This window comes from Aulostomus chinensis, chromosome 2 (genome assembly GCF_037954235.1).
Source record: "Aulostomus chinensis isolate RoL2024-O1b breed Wild chromosome 2, RoL_Achi_v1.0, whole genome shotgun sequence".
In the NCBI taxonomy this organism is placed as follows: domain Eukaryota; kingdom Metazoa; phylum Chordata; class Actinopteri; order Syngnathiformes; family Aulostomidae; genus Aulostomus; species Aulostomus chinensis.
In genome coordinates, this window is record NC_141321.1 from 34,914,644 (window position 1) to 34,928,284 (window position 13,641).

At 46.1% G+C, this 13,641-nt stretch overlaps 1 protein-coding gene across 1 annotated transcript in view; it reads right to left on the minus strand.

Annotated features, from left to right (window-relative positions):
* Window positions 1–3,814: 3,814 nt before the first annotated feature.
* The window catches only part of LOC147269820 (mucin-5B-like), a 39,284-nt gene continuing 29,457 nt past the window's right edge, over window positions 3,815–13,641 (minus strand). Inside the window, exons 49-67 of the mRNA XM_086196375.1 lie at window positions 13,422–13,580; window positions 12,816–13,031; window positions 11,074–11,295; window positions 10,657–10,904; window positions 10,373–10,559; window positions 10,043–10,220; window positions 9,429–9,607; window positions 9,252–9,321; window positions 9,038–9,165; window positions 8,829–8,863; window positions 8,576–8,750; window positions 8,232–8,330; window positions 7,770–7,810; window positions 6,945–7,067; window positions 6,639–6,737; window positions 5,595–5,723; window positions 5,424–5,463; window positions 4,268–4,391; window positions 3,815–4,143 (exon numbers count right to left, since the gene is read on the minus strand). Of these exons, the coding sequence (XP_086052501.1) occupies window positions 3,915–4,143; window positions 4,268–4,391; window positions 5,424–5,463; window positions 5,595–5,723; window positions 6,639–6,737; window positions 6,945–7,067; window positions 7,770–7,810; window positions 8,232–8,330; window positions 8,576–8,750; window positions 8,829–8,863; window positions 9,038–9,165; window positions 9,252–9,321; window positions 9,429–9,607; window positions 10,043–10,220; window positions 10,373–10,559; window positions 10,657–10,904; window positions 11,074–11,295; window positions 12,816–13,031; window positions 13,422–13,580 (2,681 nt within the window). The 3' untranslated portion in view covers window positions 3,815–3,914. The remainder of the gene's footprint in view (window positions 4,144–4,267; window positions 4,392–5,423; window positions 5,464–5,594; window positions 5,724–6,638; window positions 6,738–6,944; window positions 7,068–7,769; window positions 7,811–8,231; window positions 8,331–8,575; window positions 8,751–8,828; window positions 8,864–9,037; window positions 9,166–9,251; window positions 9,322–9,428; window positions 9,608–10,042; window positions 10,221–10,372; window positions 10,560–10,656; window positions 10,905–11,073; window positions 11,296–12,815; window positions 13,032–13,421; window positions 13,581–13,641) is intronic.

The window sequence follows — 13,641 nt, forward strand, 5'->3', positions numbered from 1 at the left end:
TAAGAAACATGCTAACCATGTAGCAGCAGCAGGCTGGTGGAAGTTGCTGCTCGCTGATGGAGGAGGTGCCGTACTTGTGATGAATTCCTCAGGTGTTCCCACCACCGAGCGTCTCTTCAGCTGCTTGTGTTCTCGTGACTCAGATACAAAGCATCAGGACTCAGGGAGGAAGAAGTCTGGATGGCGAGTTCAGTTAATGCAGGAAGATTAGCAGGCTGGCAGCTTGTTAGCTAACAGATTACAGGTGAAGGTCAGTTCCAATGTTCCAATGTTCCAGTGAGTGGAACCGGTGTGAGACGACTGAAGGCATCGAGGGAGGACAAACACGGCTTGTTTGTCAAACGCTGGGCGATGTGTGATGATGTCATCCAACATCCGCGTGTGAACGAATTTCTCCCGGAGTTCCTCAGGGATCCTTGAGCGTCTTCCAGGAGGTCCTTTGCAGAATGAGAAACCCTTTATTTGATTTGATGTTGCTGCATTCAGGAGCATCTCTCAAGAGCTGAACAACAAATGGTACCCAGGATCATTGATCTGTCCCTCAATACGTACGTACGAAAATATACAACCGCAAACATGGTTTTTGTTATTTTTTTCACCTTTTAAAGATAAAAACAAAAAGAAAGTGCTGAATAATCCATACTGTATGATAACATTTTACAAGAAGATAAGCAAAACAGGTCATTTGTAAAACTTCACTTTAAAATGACAAAAAAATCAATTATTAGTTGAAAGAACTAGAAAATTCATCACCCTTTTAAAATGAACAACAAACAAGGATGAATAAATTCTTTATTGACCACTGAAGAATCCACAACATCAAAAAAAATGCTTTTACCAAAAGAAAACGTACAATGTATTTTTTTAATGGACATTTATGATTGCTTCCTGCGAGGCGCTGGTTCAGATTTCTTTGAATGTTTTGGAAAGTTGACGTCGCAGCAACGCTCTGTTCCTCTCCTGCTGATCAACGTGCCATCGTTCAGCGTTCGCCTCAACGATGGCTGCTCTGACGGATGAAAGGAGTTTGATAAAAGTTGAATCAAGTCAACATCCTTGTTGGCTGAGACTCTGAATAGCTGCTGGCTCCGCCCACGACCTGACTTGTGTGTGTTGACTCCTTGCTCAATGGCACTGTGTCACCCAGGGAGTGTTTGTGTAAGATTTTGTGTTGTTCTCAGTGTTTAAGTGCCGTGTTTATCCACTCTGTCATTGCCGTGTGGTGAGATCGTTCTAGAGACCTTTATCTCCTGGACAAACACTCAGAGCCAGGAAGTCCACGGGGAGCCGGATGTGGGTGAAGCTGCCAGAATGGAGACGGGGCTGCTCACACCCCCGCTTGATGAATGGGCTGCCACAGGTGGAGCTGGAACAACACACACACACACTCATACCCACACACACACACACACACACACACACGCACACTCACACAAACACTTACACACAAACTCACTCGCTCACATACACACACACTCACTCACACCCACACACACAAACTGGCTCACTCACTCACACACACACTCACTCGCTCACATACCCACACTCACTCACACCCACACTCACCCTCACTCACTCACACCCTCACTCACACTCATACCCACACACTCACTCATACCCACACACTCACACTCACCCTCACACACTCACCCTCACACTCACCCTCACTCACACTCACCCTCACACTCACACTCACACACACTCACCCTCACACTCACTCACACTCACACTCACCCTCACTCACACTCACACTCACACTCACCCTCACACACACTCACCCTCACACTCACCCTCACACACACTCACCCTCACCCTCACTCACACTCACCCTCACACTCACTCACACTCACACTCACACTCACCCTCACACACACTCACCCTCACACTCACCCTCACACACACTCACCCTCACCCTCACTCACACTCACACTCACACACACTCACCCTCACACTCACTCACACTCACACTCACCCTCACACACTCACACTCACACTCACCCTCACACACACTCACCCTCACACTCACCCTCACACACACTCACCCTCACCCTCACTCACACTCACCCTCACACTCACCCTCACTCACACTCACACTCACACTCACCCTCACACACACTCACACTCACACTCACACTCACCCTCACACACACTCACCCTCACTCACACTCACACACACTCACCCTCACCCTCACCCACACTCACCCTCACCCTCACTCACACTCACACTCACCCTCACCCTCACACACACTCACCCTCACCCTCACTCACACTCACACTCACACTCACACACACTCACCCTCACCCTCACCCTCACTCACACTCACACTCACACACACTCACCCTCACCCTCACACTCACCCTCACTCACACTCACACTCACACTCACCCTCACACACACTCACACTCACACTCACACTCACCCTCACACACACTCACCCTCACTCACACTCACACACACTCACCCTCACCCTCACCCACACTCACCCTCACCCTCACTCACACTCACACTCACCCTCACCCTCACACACACTCACCCTCACCCTCACTCACACTCACATTCACACACACTCACCCTCACCCTCACTCACACTCACACTCACACCCACACAGTGAACATCAAACCCAGCCTGGTGGATTAAACCCCCTTACACACCAGGTGTTTCCCAGTGAAGCTCCCTGGTTCCACAGCTTTGTCACAGTCACATTTTCATGATAAACAAAATTCTGCACTCAGTTTAAAGGAACGGGGGTTCAAAGGAACGAAGGTTTAGCGCAGCCTCATTCAGCCCAAAGCTGCGGCTCACAGAGCAGCTGAGCTCCTCCAGGGGACTTGGGTCTGGACCGTAGGAAGATTCCGTGTGTGTGAGAGAGCGCTGGCCTCCATCTTGACTCACCACGACTAACATGATAAAATGTTGGAGGGTCCAGTGATGGGAACCTCAGAAGACAAAAATAGCAATAAAAACATTATAACAAGTCAGCTCCAACACATCTGCATCGTCAGGAGGATCTTGTTCCTCCCTTTATTAGTTTTTGATGTTTGTACACAATATTCTTCTTCAATGTTTATTGTCCTGTTCTGTAGATCTACAAATCATGATGAAGGCATCTGTCTTCCTTTGTGTCTGCGTCTGAGCCAAGGATGAACATTTGATCTGTTAAGTTTGGCTCTGAAGAACTTAATCGACATGGAACCTCAGTCCTGATGTCCCTCTTTAGACTTTAATCTATCAATGTTTGTCATTGTGCAGATGAAGAAGCCTCCAGAACGAGCATTCACATCGAATAAAGAGGGGACGATAAATACTAAGCTGGAATCCATCCATCATCCCTCCCTCCATCCATCCCTCCATCCCTCCATGTTCCCCCTCTTCTCCTGTTGAGGGTGGTGGGGGTGGAGCCTATCCCACCAGCCTTCCCCCTGGACAGGTCACCAGTCCATGGCAGGGCCAACACATAGAGACAGACAACCATTGGCTCTCCCAGCCACGCCTACGGTCAATTTAGAGTCTGGATTAACCTGGTCCCTCTTGATGTCTTTGGACTGTGGAGGAAGCTGGAGTACCAGAGAGAACCCAGCAGGAACAGGGAGAACATGGAGACTCACACAGAAAGATTCTGTGCCCGAGCCAGGACTTGAACCCGGAACCTTCTTGCTGTGAGGCCACAGTGAGGACCACTGCTCCACCGGGCCGCCTCAAGATGGAATATAAATACTAAAAACATCTCATCTGGTTCTCCATCTTTTTACTCTTAAGAAAGCGTTCACACACACAGAGACCAGGATTGACACACGGCCTGCAGCTGTCAACTTTATTAAAGAGATCATTATGGGTCTATCATGTTATCAATCTAAACTAAGTACATCAGACATAAATAAAGGGATGCAGATAAGGCTGATTATGTCTGTTGGTTTACACTCTCCTGCGTCGACGTGACTTCACTGTTGAGGGTGCGGTCGCCACGTCGCTGTGGCCGAGGGTGGAGCACTCTGTCTTGAGGCACTGGCAGGCCTCGATGTGCGTGTAGGTGTAGGTTATCTGAGAGTGGTCGGGGCAGGAGAGCTGGACGTGGCGCTCCGATGTGGCCACCTCCTGGCAGCAGGAGCAGGTGTGCTGCATCGATCCCAGTTTGGTCGAGTATCTGAGGAAAGAAATCCAGATCCTGAAAACTTGACATCTCACAAGTGCGCAAATGTTTGTGACTTTTTACGCATGTAAATGCTTCATTAGACGAGAACAACTAGAATTCCCTGAGTAGGACTCACAAGGAGAAGGTACCACAGGATCCACGACAGGAAGTGACATTGACCAGCTCTTTGGCGTGGCAGCCCTGGCTCTCCAGGTACACAGCACTGCTGGAAACACTGCATGGCTGAGCCTTCAGGATACCTGAGGCAGGGCAGAAGGATTCTCGTTGAGAGGCAATCACAACTCGATTCATTGATTTTTAACTCCACAGTCAGCCAGACATGTTGAGGACATGTGACTCTCAGAGTCAGATATTCTTCTTCCTTCTGACTTTGTTACTCAGGCCTCTGCTGGTGGAGGCCAGCAGCTCTTTAATGGTGGCAGGATTTGATGTGGAGGAACATCAGGGAACAGTCGGACTGTTATGGGATCGTTCCTGTAGAACCTTACCTCCACGGTGTTGCAGCGCAGCCAAGATTTGCTGTTCTAAGATTAGCTAGATGTTATTTGGTGGATATTGAAGGAACATTCAGGATGATTTGGAAATGTTTAGGGGAGAGAATAAAGGATGGAACCCATCAGTCTTGACAACAGGTTGGTGTTTGGAGAAATGTTGGGTGATAAATGAATGAAGAGTGTGGTTCTCCTGCTGTCTCATCTGTTGAGGTAACGTGTGGGATTTGGTGTGAGAAACAGAAACTGACATGTCCTTGACTGAAGTTCCCAGACTGACAGTAGAACCCACGGTGACATTTCTCCTTTCCTAGTTTAACAAAGCCACTTCGGTGATGTGGGTACCAACGAAAGCATGAGCTGCTACTTCCACTTCTACAGGTCATGACTGCCCACTCCACTCCAGGGCATCAAATCTGAACAGTTTGAGTCTCAGGACCAAGCCACCCTCATCAGACTGGTCCACATGGGTTGTCTTATTTTACGTCTGGTGTGTTAGTAGAATCGTCAGAGGCCCTCGTGTGTATGCAAAAAGACAATTGTGAGTTGTTTATAACATTGCCACCTTTAAACGTTCCCAGAACATCCTGAATGTTCCCTAACCTTTCCAGAATGTGACCACCTGGGAATGTCATCGGGATGTTACGATGTGTGAGGAATAATCCTCAACTACTTCATCGGAGGTTTGTCTGCCGCTCTGGAGTCTGTTGATTTATTTGTGATCAGCCTCCCAAGTATGGCTGCCAGAACTGTTGTAAGGGGGGTGTAAATGATACGTACAGACGTGGCAGCATCCGTCTGGAGCCGTGGTCTCTGTTCCCTGGAGACACACATTCACATCATTAGTCAGTTCATTGTGTCGGGAGTCACACTAGACACTAGGGGGCGGTGTGCTCATGCCACGTCATCCTCACATGGCATCATCAGTGAATATTTTAATATTCCACTTACTGGGATGCATTGATCCTGGTCATAGGGAGGACAGATGGTTTTGGTTTCAACTGTGATGAACTGATCTGCCATCCTCACACACTCGTACCTCTCACACATGTTCCCAGGCAGGGACCAGGCGCTGTTGGGCTGAAAAATAATGTGACTCCATTTTTAATTTAACAATATAACACAGAATTGAAGTGGTACACATATGCAGCATGTGTCCCAACGAGGAGGTTGCCGAGGAAACCCTCATCCATATGAATGAGACCCCCAGCATTTTAGGAATGCCTCCCACTGTGACCCACAACAGCTTCACAGCTTTTAAACAGATTTAAGGAAATTTATGGAAGAGACTTCTGGTGAAAGTGTCTCGATGTCCATTGTCCCCAGGGCCAAACAGAAAGATAGAGCCCCCTCTCTGGAGTTGAGACCCAGGCTAGTTAGCTTAGCCCAATGGCTGGTAGTGGGTGGGAAGTGTTAGCATCAGCTAGCTCAGGTCCAGGCTAGTTAGCTTAGCCCAATGGCTGGTAGTGGGTGGAAGTGTTAGCATCAGCTAGCTCAGGTCCAGGATGCTGGTGTGTCCAGCAGGAATCCTCCTCCTCCTCCTCATCATCAGTAGCAGCAGTCGCTCTTCTAGTCCTCAACAAACCTTTGGTTCTGTTGACCCAAGTTCCAGTGGAGCTTTGGAGGTGCTGCGTCAAATCACTGCTCCCAGTCAGGAAAGTAGTTCCTGCTACGTGTCTGATTCTACCACTACAACGTCTCCTCATGTTAAACTGGTATTCATCACCAAGGTTACACACAACCCTCCTGATATTAATGCAGGCAGAGAGGGAGCTACGCTAACACTTCCCACCCACTACCAGTCATTGTGCTAAGCTAACTAGCCTGGGTCTCAGCTCTCTGGAGAAGGGGCTCTATCTTGTATGTCTCTGGAGACGATGGATAACGAGCCTCGATCACAAACAGTTGGTGTTTTCCTGTATTTCAGGGCTGTTGTATAACTTCAGTGTGATGTGAGTGTACCTGATCATGAGGCAGGTGAATGTATTTACCAACCTTTATTGAGTGTGTGGTGTTATTTGACAGTGTGACCATGCAACTTGTTTGGACACACTTCCCGCAACACTGGCCAGGAACTGTCTGGTACTCATGACCCTGAAGAGAGAACTCAATGCTAACTCAGCATTTAAGCAAAGAAAGTTCTGACATAAGACCCAGTTTGGATGAGGATAATTAATAATGTATGAGTTGGTACCATCTTTGTCAAAGCAAACCAAGAACAATCTGAACAAGTACCTTTTCTAAATTGCAGAATTATTTCTGAAAGTAATGGAGTGTAAGTCTGTGATAGACTGATCTTACCAGAGGACAGTTGGTGTCACACAGCAGCTCCTGACAGTCTATCACATGCAGAAGGCTGCTGGCATCTTTCTGGTTACTACAAATACACTTCTGACATGATGCCATGGGCACCTGGGCTCCAACCTGGAGGGACAGCACCAGACACTCAGCATAGATTATTCATGTGGATAATACATCTCTCAAACCAGATGAAATCTCTCCACACGGCACCGTACGTTTATCGCAGAAATCTGAAGTATAACTGCAAAGCTAAAACATTTCCTGTCTTCATACACAGGTTTCTGACCATTGACTATTAAATTGTCAAGTTATAAATTTACGTTCTCATATAGTCCAACTGTTTATAGTGGCAAAAAAGAATAACTTTTATTTTACAATTAATTGAATTTAGTTCTTTTTCACTATTTCTGAGACACGTGAACCTCCGTAGGGTTGTGAACTACATGAAGTAGCAAATTAGAAACTGTTAAAAAAAAAGAAGGAATGCCTTTGCCAGAAAATTAGCAAATGAACTCAACAAAAAATACTTCATATAAAACTTGCCTGTGAATGCCTGTGAATGAATATTTTTCCCTGACCTTTAAGCAGATAATTCCTATAATCAGAAATATAGTGCCCTTGCCATTAAAACAATGACTAATTTTCATCTGTTTCCTGTGTCAGTCACTGTAACGGCTCACTAGCAGCAGTTGCTCCGCCCACAGACGGTCTGGATCTACAACCGTGACACAATCCTGCCACTGAAGTCTGGAACAAAGTGATTGTGTTTCATTTGTGCTGTCTTCCAATCATTGGCCATCACATGATGGCGGCGTGAGAGCTCACCTGATATTCTACGTCATTGTGCACACACACATTTCGGTGCTCTGCGAAAGAAGGAGAAAAATCAATAAACACATTTTAAACGTGTAAAAACGATCACAAAGGTTCAGAAGGTAAGGACCAGGGACCACCATGGGGTCCTCAACAAATGGCCAAAGACTGATTCATTTCACTTTCAAAAGCCTGAGGAATGCTTCTTATACCTGGGATTTCCTATTTTTAGAGGTTAATAATGACATCTTTATCGTTAGAAATATATTTCCTTGTCATGTCTCAAAGTTTTGCCTTTGGATTTTTAATTTGAAAATTTTTTGAGAGAAATCCATTCAATTGTAGGGGAATAAAACTGTAAATGAAAAAATAACTGGCAAAAGCCAAAAGAACAAGAAGGTCCAGGAAATGAAAGTACAGCTCAGGTTGGGTTGAATGGAGGCTGGCTCTGCAGCAACGGTAACACAGACCTACCGCATGAGTAACTTGGGCAGCAGACTCCCATCGTGGTCTTGAGAGTGAATCCAGCCGAACAGGTTGGAGCGACACCGGAACACTTGCTGGCGTCACACACTGTTCAAAGACACAGCAACCGTTAGCTCCGTTAGCTGACGCAGCCTAGAGGGCAGTGGCGTGGGCTTGTGCTTGACTAGACAATGGTGGAAAGATATGGAAGGATGGGTAAAAGACGACCACCATGCTAAGCTAATGGGACTGCACTGTTGTGACATTGCAGGCTGTAGACTTCACCAGCCAGCCAATCAAATTCTAGAATGCTCAGGGGCACTGATAGACAAGAACTCTTCTGGTTTACTTACCACACCTCTCACTTGGACAGCAGCATACATCAGTGGGGTCTTTGAGCTTGACCTGACCCTCTTGGTCACAGCGGAGCGGTGGACCTGGTGGACAGACCATGGGCCGGCAGGTGGTCTGCAGAGTGTCCGCCTCACATATACACTCCTCACAGCCTTCAGTCCAGGTTTCATTGGCCTGAGGAGCCAAACATCATCAGATATTACTGGTCCACCCCAGGGTTAAATACCACAGAGCTTCAGACAAATCATTTACCTTTGCCCATTTTCCATTTCCTCGTGGACAAAATTCTGTTGGGTGACACATGAAGCAAATTAATTTATGTGGAAAGAACTTTTTTTTGAGAGATGCAGGCCAAATAGAAATGAACGCGAACACAAGACAGATGGTGAGTGACAATGAAGCTGCTGGATAATGTGTAAAATGGCTGCGTAGTCATCGTAACTAACGGCGCTGGTGCTCACCACAATTGGGCACACATTCGTCTGAGGAGGAGGAGAGGAGGAAGGTGTTGGGTGGGCAGTAGCAGCCCTCCTGCCTGTCTGTCATAGGACTGAACTCGTTGGCCACATGGATGAACTTCTGATTGTACCTGTAGAAACAAGCACTTACTGCATGAAGGTTGTAACTGCTTCTATATGCATGATAGTTGACTGCGTGTGTGTTTGGTTTTCATACCACTGAACACAAGTAGGCTCCACAGGAGGGCCACAGGCTTGGTAAACTTTAGGACTTGAACATTTATAATCTGTTTAGTGTTGAAGAGACAACAAACATCCGGCTTTAGTTGGTGCTGTCCTGTGCCTGGTAAATTGTGAACAACCTGTGACACTGCTTTTCCATCAAGTTGCATACCACAACGTCCTTTGGTGGCGCTCCTCCAGTCGATACACACTCCGTTTTGAGCGCACAGCGTAGCGTAGGTTTGCAAACTGGTGCATCCAATGTCATGACGGTGGGTGTTGCACATATCAAACTCACAGCCCACAACAAACGGCCTGGGGTCAATGATCTCGTGGCAAGGTTCAAACACACTGGGAAAAATGGGATTCGTGATCAGTGTGGATACTGGACACAAACCACGATGTCATCTGAAGGCCAAACACACCACCAACAAATGATTCACTGTTGCTTTTAATTTCTAATAAAACTCCTCCCCCTGCAGTGGCAGCAGGCGTGGAGATGACGAATTTGTCCTTGACTTCAATGAAGAAAGGTCACTCATTGAAAGCAAGCTCTCTTTGGCAATCATGCAATAACGATTGATTGTGGGGGCAAAGGCTATCTTGCGCTGCTGAATTTTCCTCCTTGGAGTTTCCTTTTACTGTCTCTCATTTGAGATGAAAACAGAAATACGCCTCCCAATCCCACACTTATAAACACAACACTTCTTAGACGTGTGTGAGACAGTGCTTGTGGCGCGTCATATGACGACAGAGTTCAACCTTTGGAAATGTTAACCTTCCTACCGGCTGTTGATGATCTCACAGATGGATTTATTGCAGTGCGGCGCAGGGGTGGGTGGGGGTGGGGGAGGTTCACAGTGACTGTGGTCAGTATTCCAGTTGTGTGCCATATTAGGGCACGATGGATCGATTTTTCCATCAGGCAACATGCAGTCGTCTGTGCGGTTGTTGTCACATGTTCCTAGAAGAACCCTCATCGTTAGAAAACAGTGACATCACTAAAGCCACTCGGTTTGCAGTGCACTAAAAGTTTCAGTACTGGATGTACACTTCACCACATTTGCTTAAGTTTAAATCCTGCAAGATATTATTCATTCCTAAAGCAGAACTCACCGCACTGTCCCCAGGTGTTGCCGCCAAACTCACTGTATGGCAGGCTGATACTGAATGTGAGCCCTGAGAAAGTGATCTTGGCGTGGATTTTAGGGATAAAAACGACTGTCTCGATACCAGTGGTGGTGATCCTGAAGAAGTCACCAAGCTGGTATGCAGGACTGATGCGCTTGTCATTCACAAAAATCTGAAACAAAAGCATGATCAGTGTGACGTCTAAAACAAGCGTTGACAAGCAGCTTCGACAGACAGGGCAGGGCTGGCTGACGGTGCCATGTGATCACCTGGTTTGAGAAAGCACCGTTGATGTGCGTTTGTGTAATAAAGATCTTGTAGCTTTTGTAGAAGATGGTGATTGACTGAGGACAGGATAAGCCATCAACTGCAGCACAGTAGTAGTTGTCGATCATGACGCTGAAGTTGTATTTGGGCAAAATCTCCTTCACCAGCCAGTAGGAGCAGTTGCCTTGAAAACCATAGTAGGTTCCATCGAAGGTGACATAATGGGGATCTCCCCAACCATAGCAGATACCTTGATGCAGTACAGAGAGTGTAACATTATTACATATCACGTCATCACAGTATTCACAGCTATCATTTGAAAAGAAAAACATTTTAACATCTGCTTATTAGATTTTGTGTGCATATTTAATGTGATGATATTCCAGCCTAGCAGATTCTGAGAGGGAGGTGTCACTTACACTGGCATTCATTGTGGAAACAGCATCCATGATCATCCCGCACTTTAACCGAAGGGAAGTTATTTGCACACACAACAGGCTTCTCAGTTGGACAATGTGTAACATTGGGACATGGTGGAGGGACATAGCAATGCTGGTGTTTGGGTACGATGTGACAACTCTTACTGCAGTACCCTAAATAACAATAGCCATCATCGTCGGTCACATTGTACACGAGCGCACCTGAAAATGAGACACAACGCGAGAGTGTTAAAAATGAGTCACATGACGTTCAGAACATGTGATAACATATGTTACAATATGTCACGGATCATGCAGATGTACAGCAAATGTACTACGTGTCCTGATCATTTTCATTAAAAAATTCACACACACAGCCACTGTTCAATGAGGCTTTCTGGTCCAGCGAAGATGCAGTTCTGAGTGTTTATACTTTTGAATTTGCATGCAACCATTTAATGCAGTCAAACAAATAAAAAAATAGAAAAATAATTAAACTGAAAAAAATAAAACTGCTTATTCAAAGTCACTTTTTGCCTCTATTGTACATTGCCAATTTACCCAGGCAAGACGACCCCAGCAGGACAACCGCCCCCCCCCCCCAATGGTGAGCATTGCAGACTACGACATACTACCTACGTTTTGAAGACTACTACATACTTACTACGTTTTAAACACTACTACATACTGACTACGTTTTGAAGACTACTACATACTTCCTACATTTTGAAGACGACTACATACTCCCTACGTTTTGAAGACTACTACATACTTCCCAAGCTTTGAAGACTACTAGATACTTCCTGCGTTTTGAAAACTACAAAATACTTCCTAAGTTTTGAAGACTGCTACATACTACCGAAGCTTTGAAGACAACTACAAACTTCCTGCGTTCTGAAGATGACAACATACTTCTTGCGTTTTGAAGACTACAACATACTTTCTAAGTTTTGAAGACAACTACAAACTACCTAAGCTTTGAAGACCACTAAAAACTTCCGAAGCTTTGTGGAATCTCAATTAGCAATCATGTTTGGAAATAACGAAAAAAGAGTATTGTTTACATCAGACAATAATCAGATTGGAGTCTGCTAAAGATGTGACAAATATCAATCTGTGAAAATAAAGGTTTCTACTTTGTACTTACCAGACAAGAATGACTGATTATTATGACGGCAAACACACTGTGGTTGAGGAGTTGGTTCAGTGGTTGACCCTGTCACAACATGAATTTTAGTTGGGGTTGAAGGTGAATGGACTGTAGTTTTGGCTGTGGTTGAAGTCGTTGTTGTGGGACTGGTCGTAGGGGTGGTTGAAGGTGTTGTGGTTGGAATCGTTGTAGGTGTTGGACACTGACAACATTTAAATTTGATCTCATAATCAAAACACTCTTGCTGAAGCCCTTGTTCGTTGTTGTTACAGATGAGACCCACACTTTTGTTACAAATCACAGCTTGTCCCACATGAGAGATGGAAAGATGTGGGTACAGAACAGCTCTACACTGGACGTCATCTGGAGTTGAACAAATGTGATAGCCTGCAGAGATGACATTGTGGATGGTTTCCTTCTCTCCGCCATTGGGGCCTGATTTGGGTGGACCAAGATTAATCCAGTTTGACCAGCTACACGTCATATGCTGGCCTCTTGGGCAAGGTCCAGTTGTCGTTGGCTGGGTACTCGCAGTTGTAGTTTCAGTTGTGGTGGAGGTTGTTGAAGTAGTCGAAGGTGTTGTGGTGGTAACTGTGGTTGAAGGGGTTGTCATAGTCACTGTAGTAGAAGGGGTTGTGGTGGTAACTGTAGTTGAAGGTGTTGTGGTAGTGACTGTGGTTGAAGGGGTTGTGGTGGTAACTGTAGTTGAAGGTGTTGTGGTGGTAACTGTAGTTGAAGTCGTTGTTGTGGGACTGGTCGTAGGGGTGGTTGAAGGTGTTGTGGTTGGAATCGTTGTAGGTGTTGGACACTGACAACATTTAATTTTGATCTCATAATCAAAACACTCTTGCTGAAGCCCTTGTTCGTTGTTGTTACAGATGAGACCCACACTTTTGTTACAAATCACAGCTTGTCCCACATGAGAGATGGATAGATGTGGGTACAGAACAGCTCTACACTGGACGTCATCTGGAGTTGAACAAATGTGATGGCCTGCAGAGATTACATTGTGGATGGTTTCCTTCTCTCCGCCATTGGGGCCTGATTTGGGTGGACCAAGATTGATCCAGTTTGACCAGCTACACGTCATATGCTGGCCTCTTGGGCAAGGTCCAGTTGTCGTTGGCTGGGTACTCGCAGTTGTAGTTTCAGTTGTGGTGGAGGTTGTTGAAGTAGTTGAAGGTGTTGTGGTGGTAACTGTGGTTGAAGGGGTTGTCGTAGTCACTGTAGTAGAAGGGGTTGTGGTGGTAACTGTAGTCGAAGGTGTTGTGGTGGTAACTGTAGTTGAAGTCGTTGTGGGACTGGTCGTAGGGGTGGTTGAAGGTGTTGTGGTTGGAATCGTTGTAGGTGTTGGACACTGACAACATTTAAATTTGATCTCATAATCAAAACACTCTTGCTGAAGCCCTTGTTCGTTG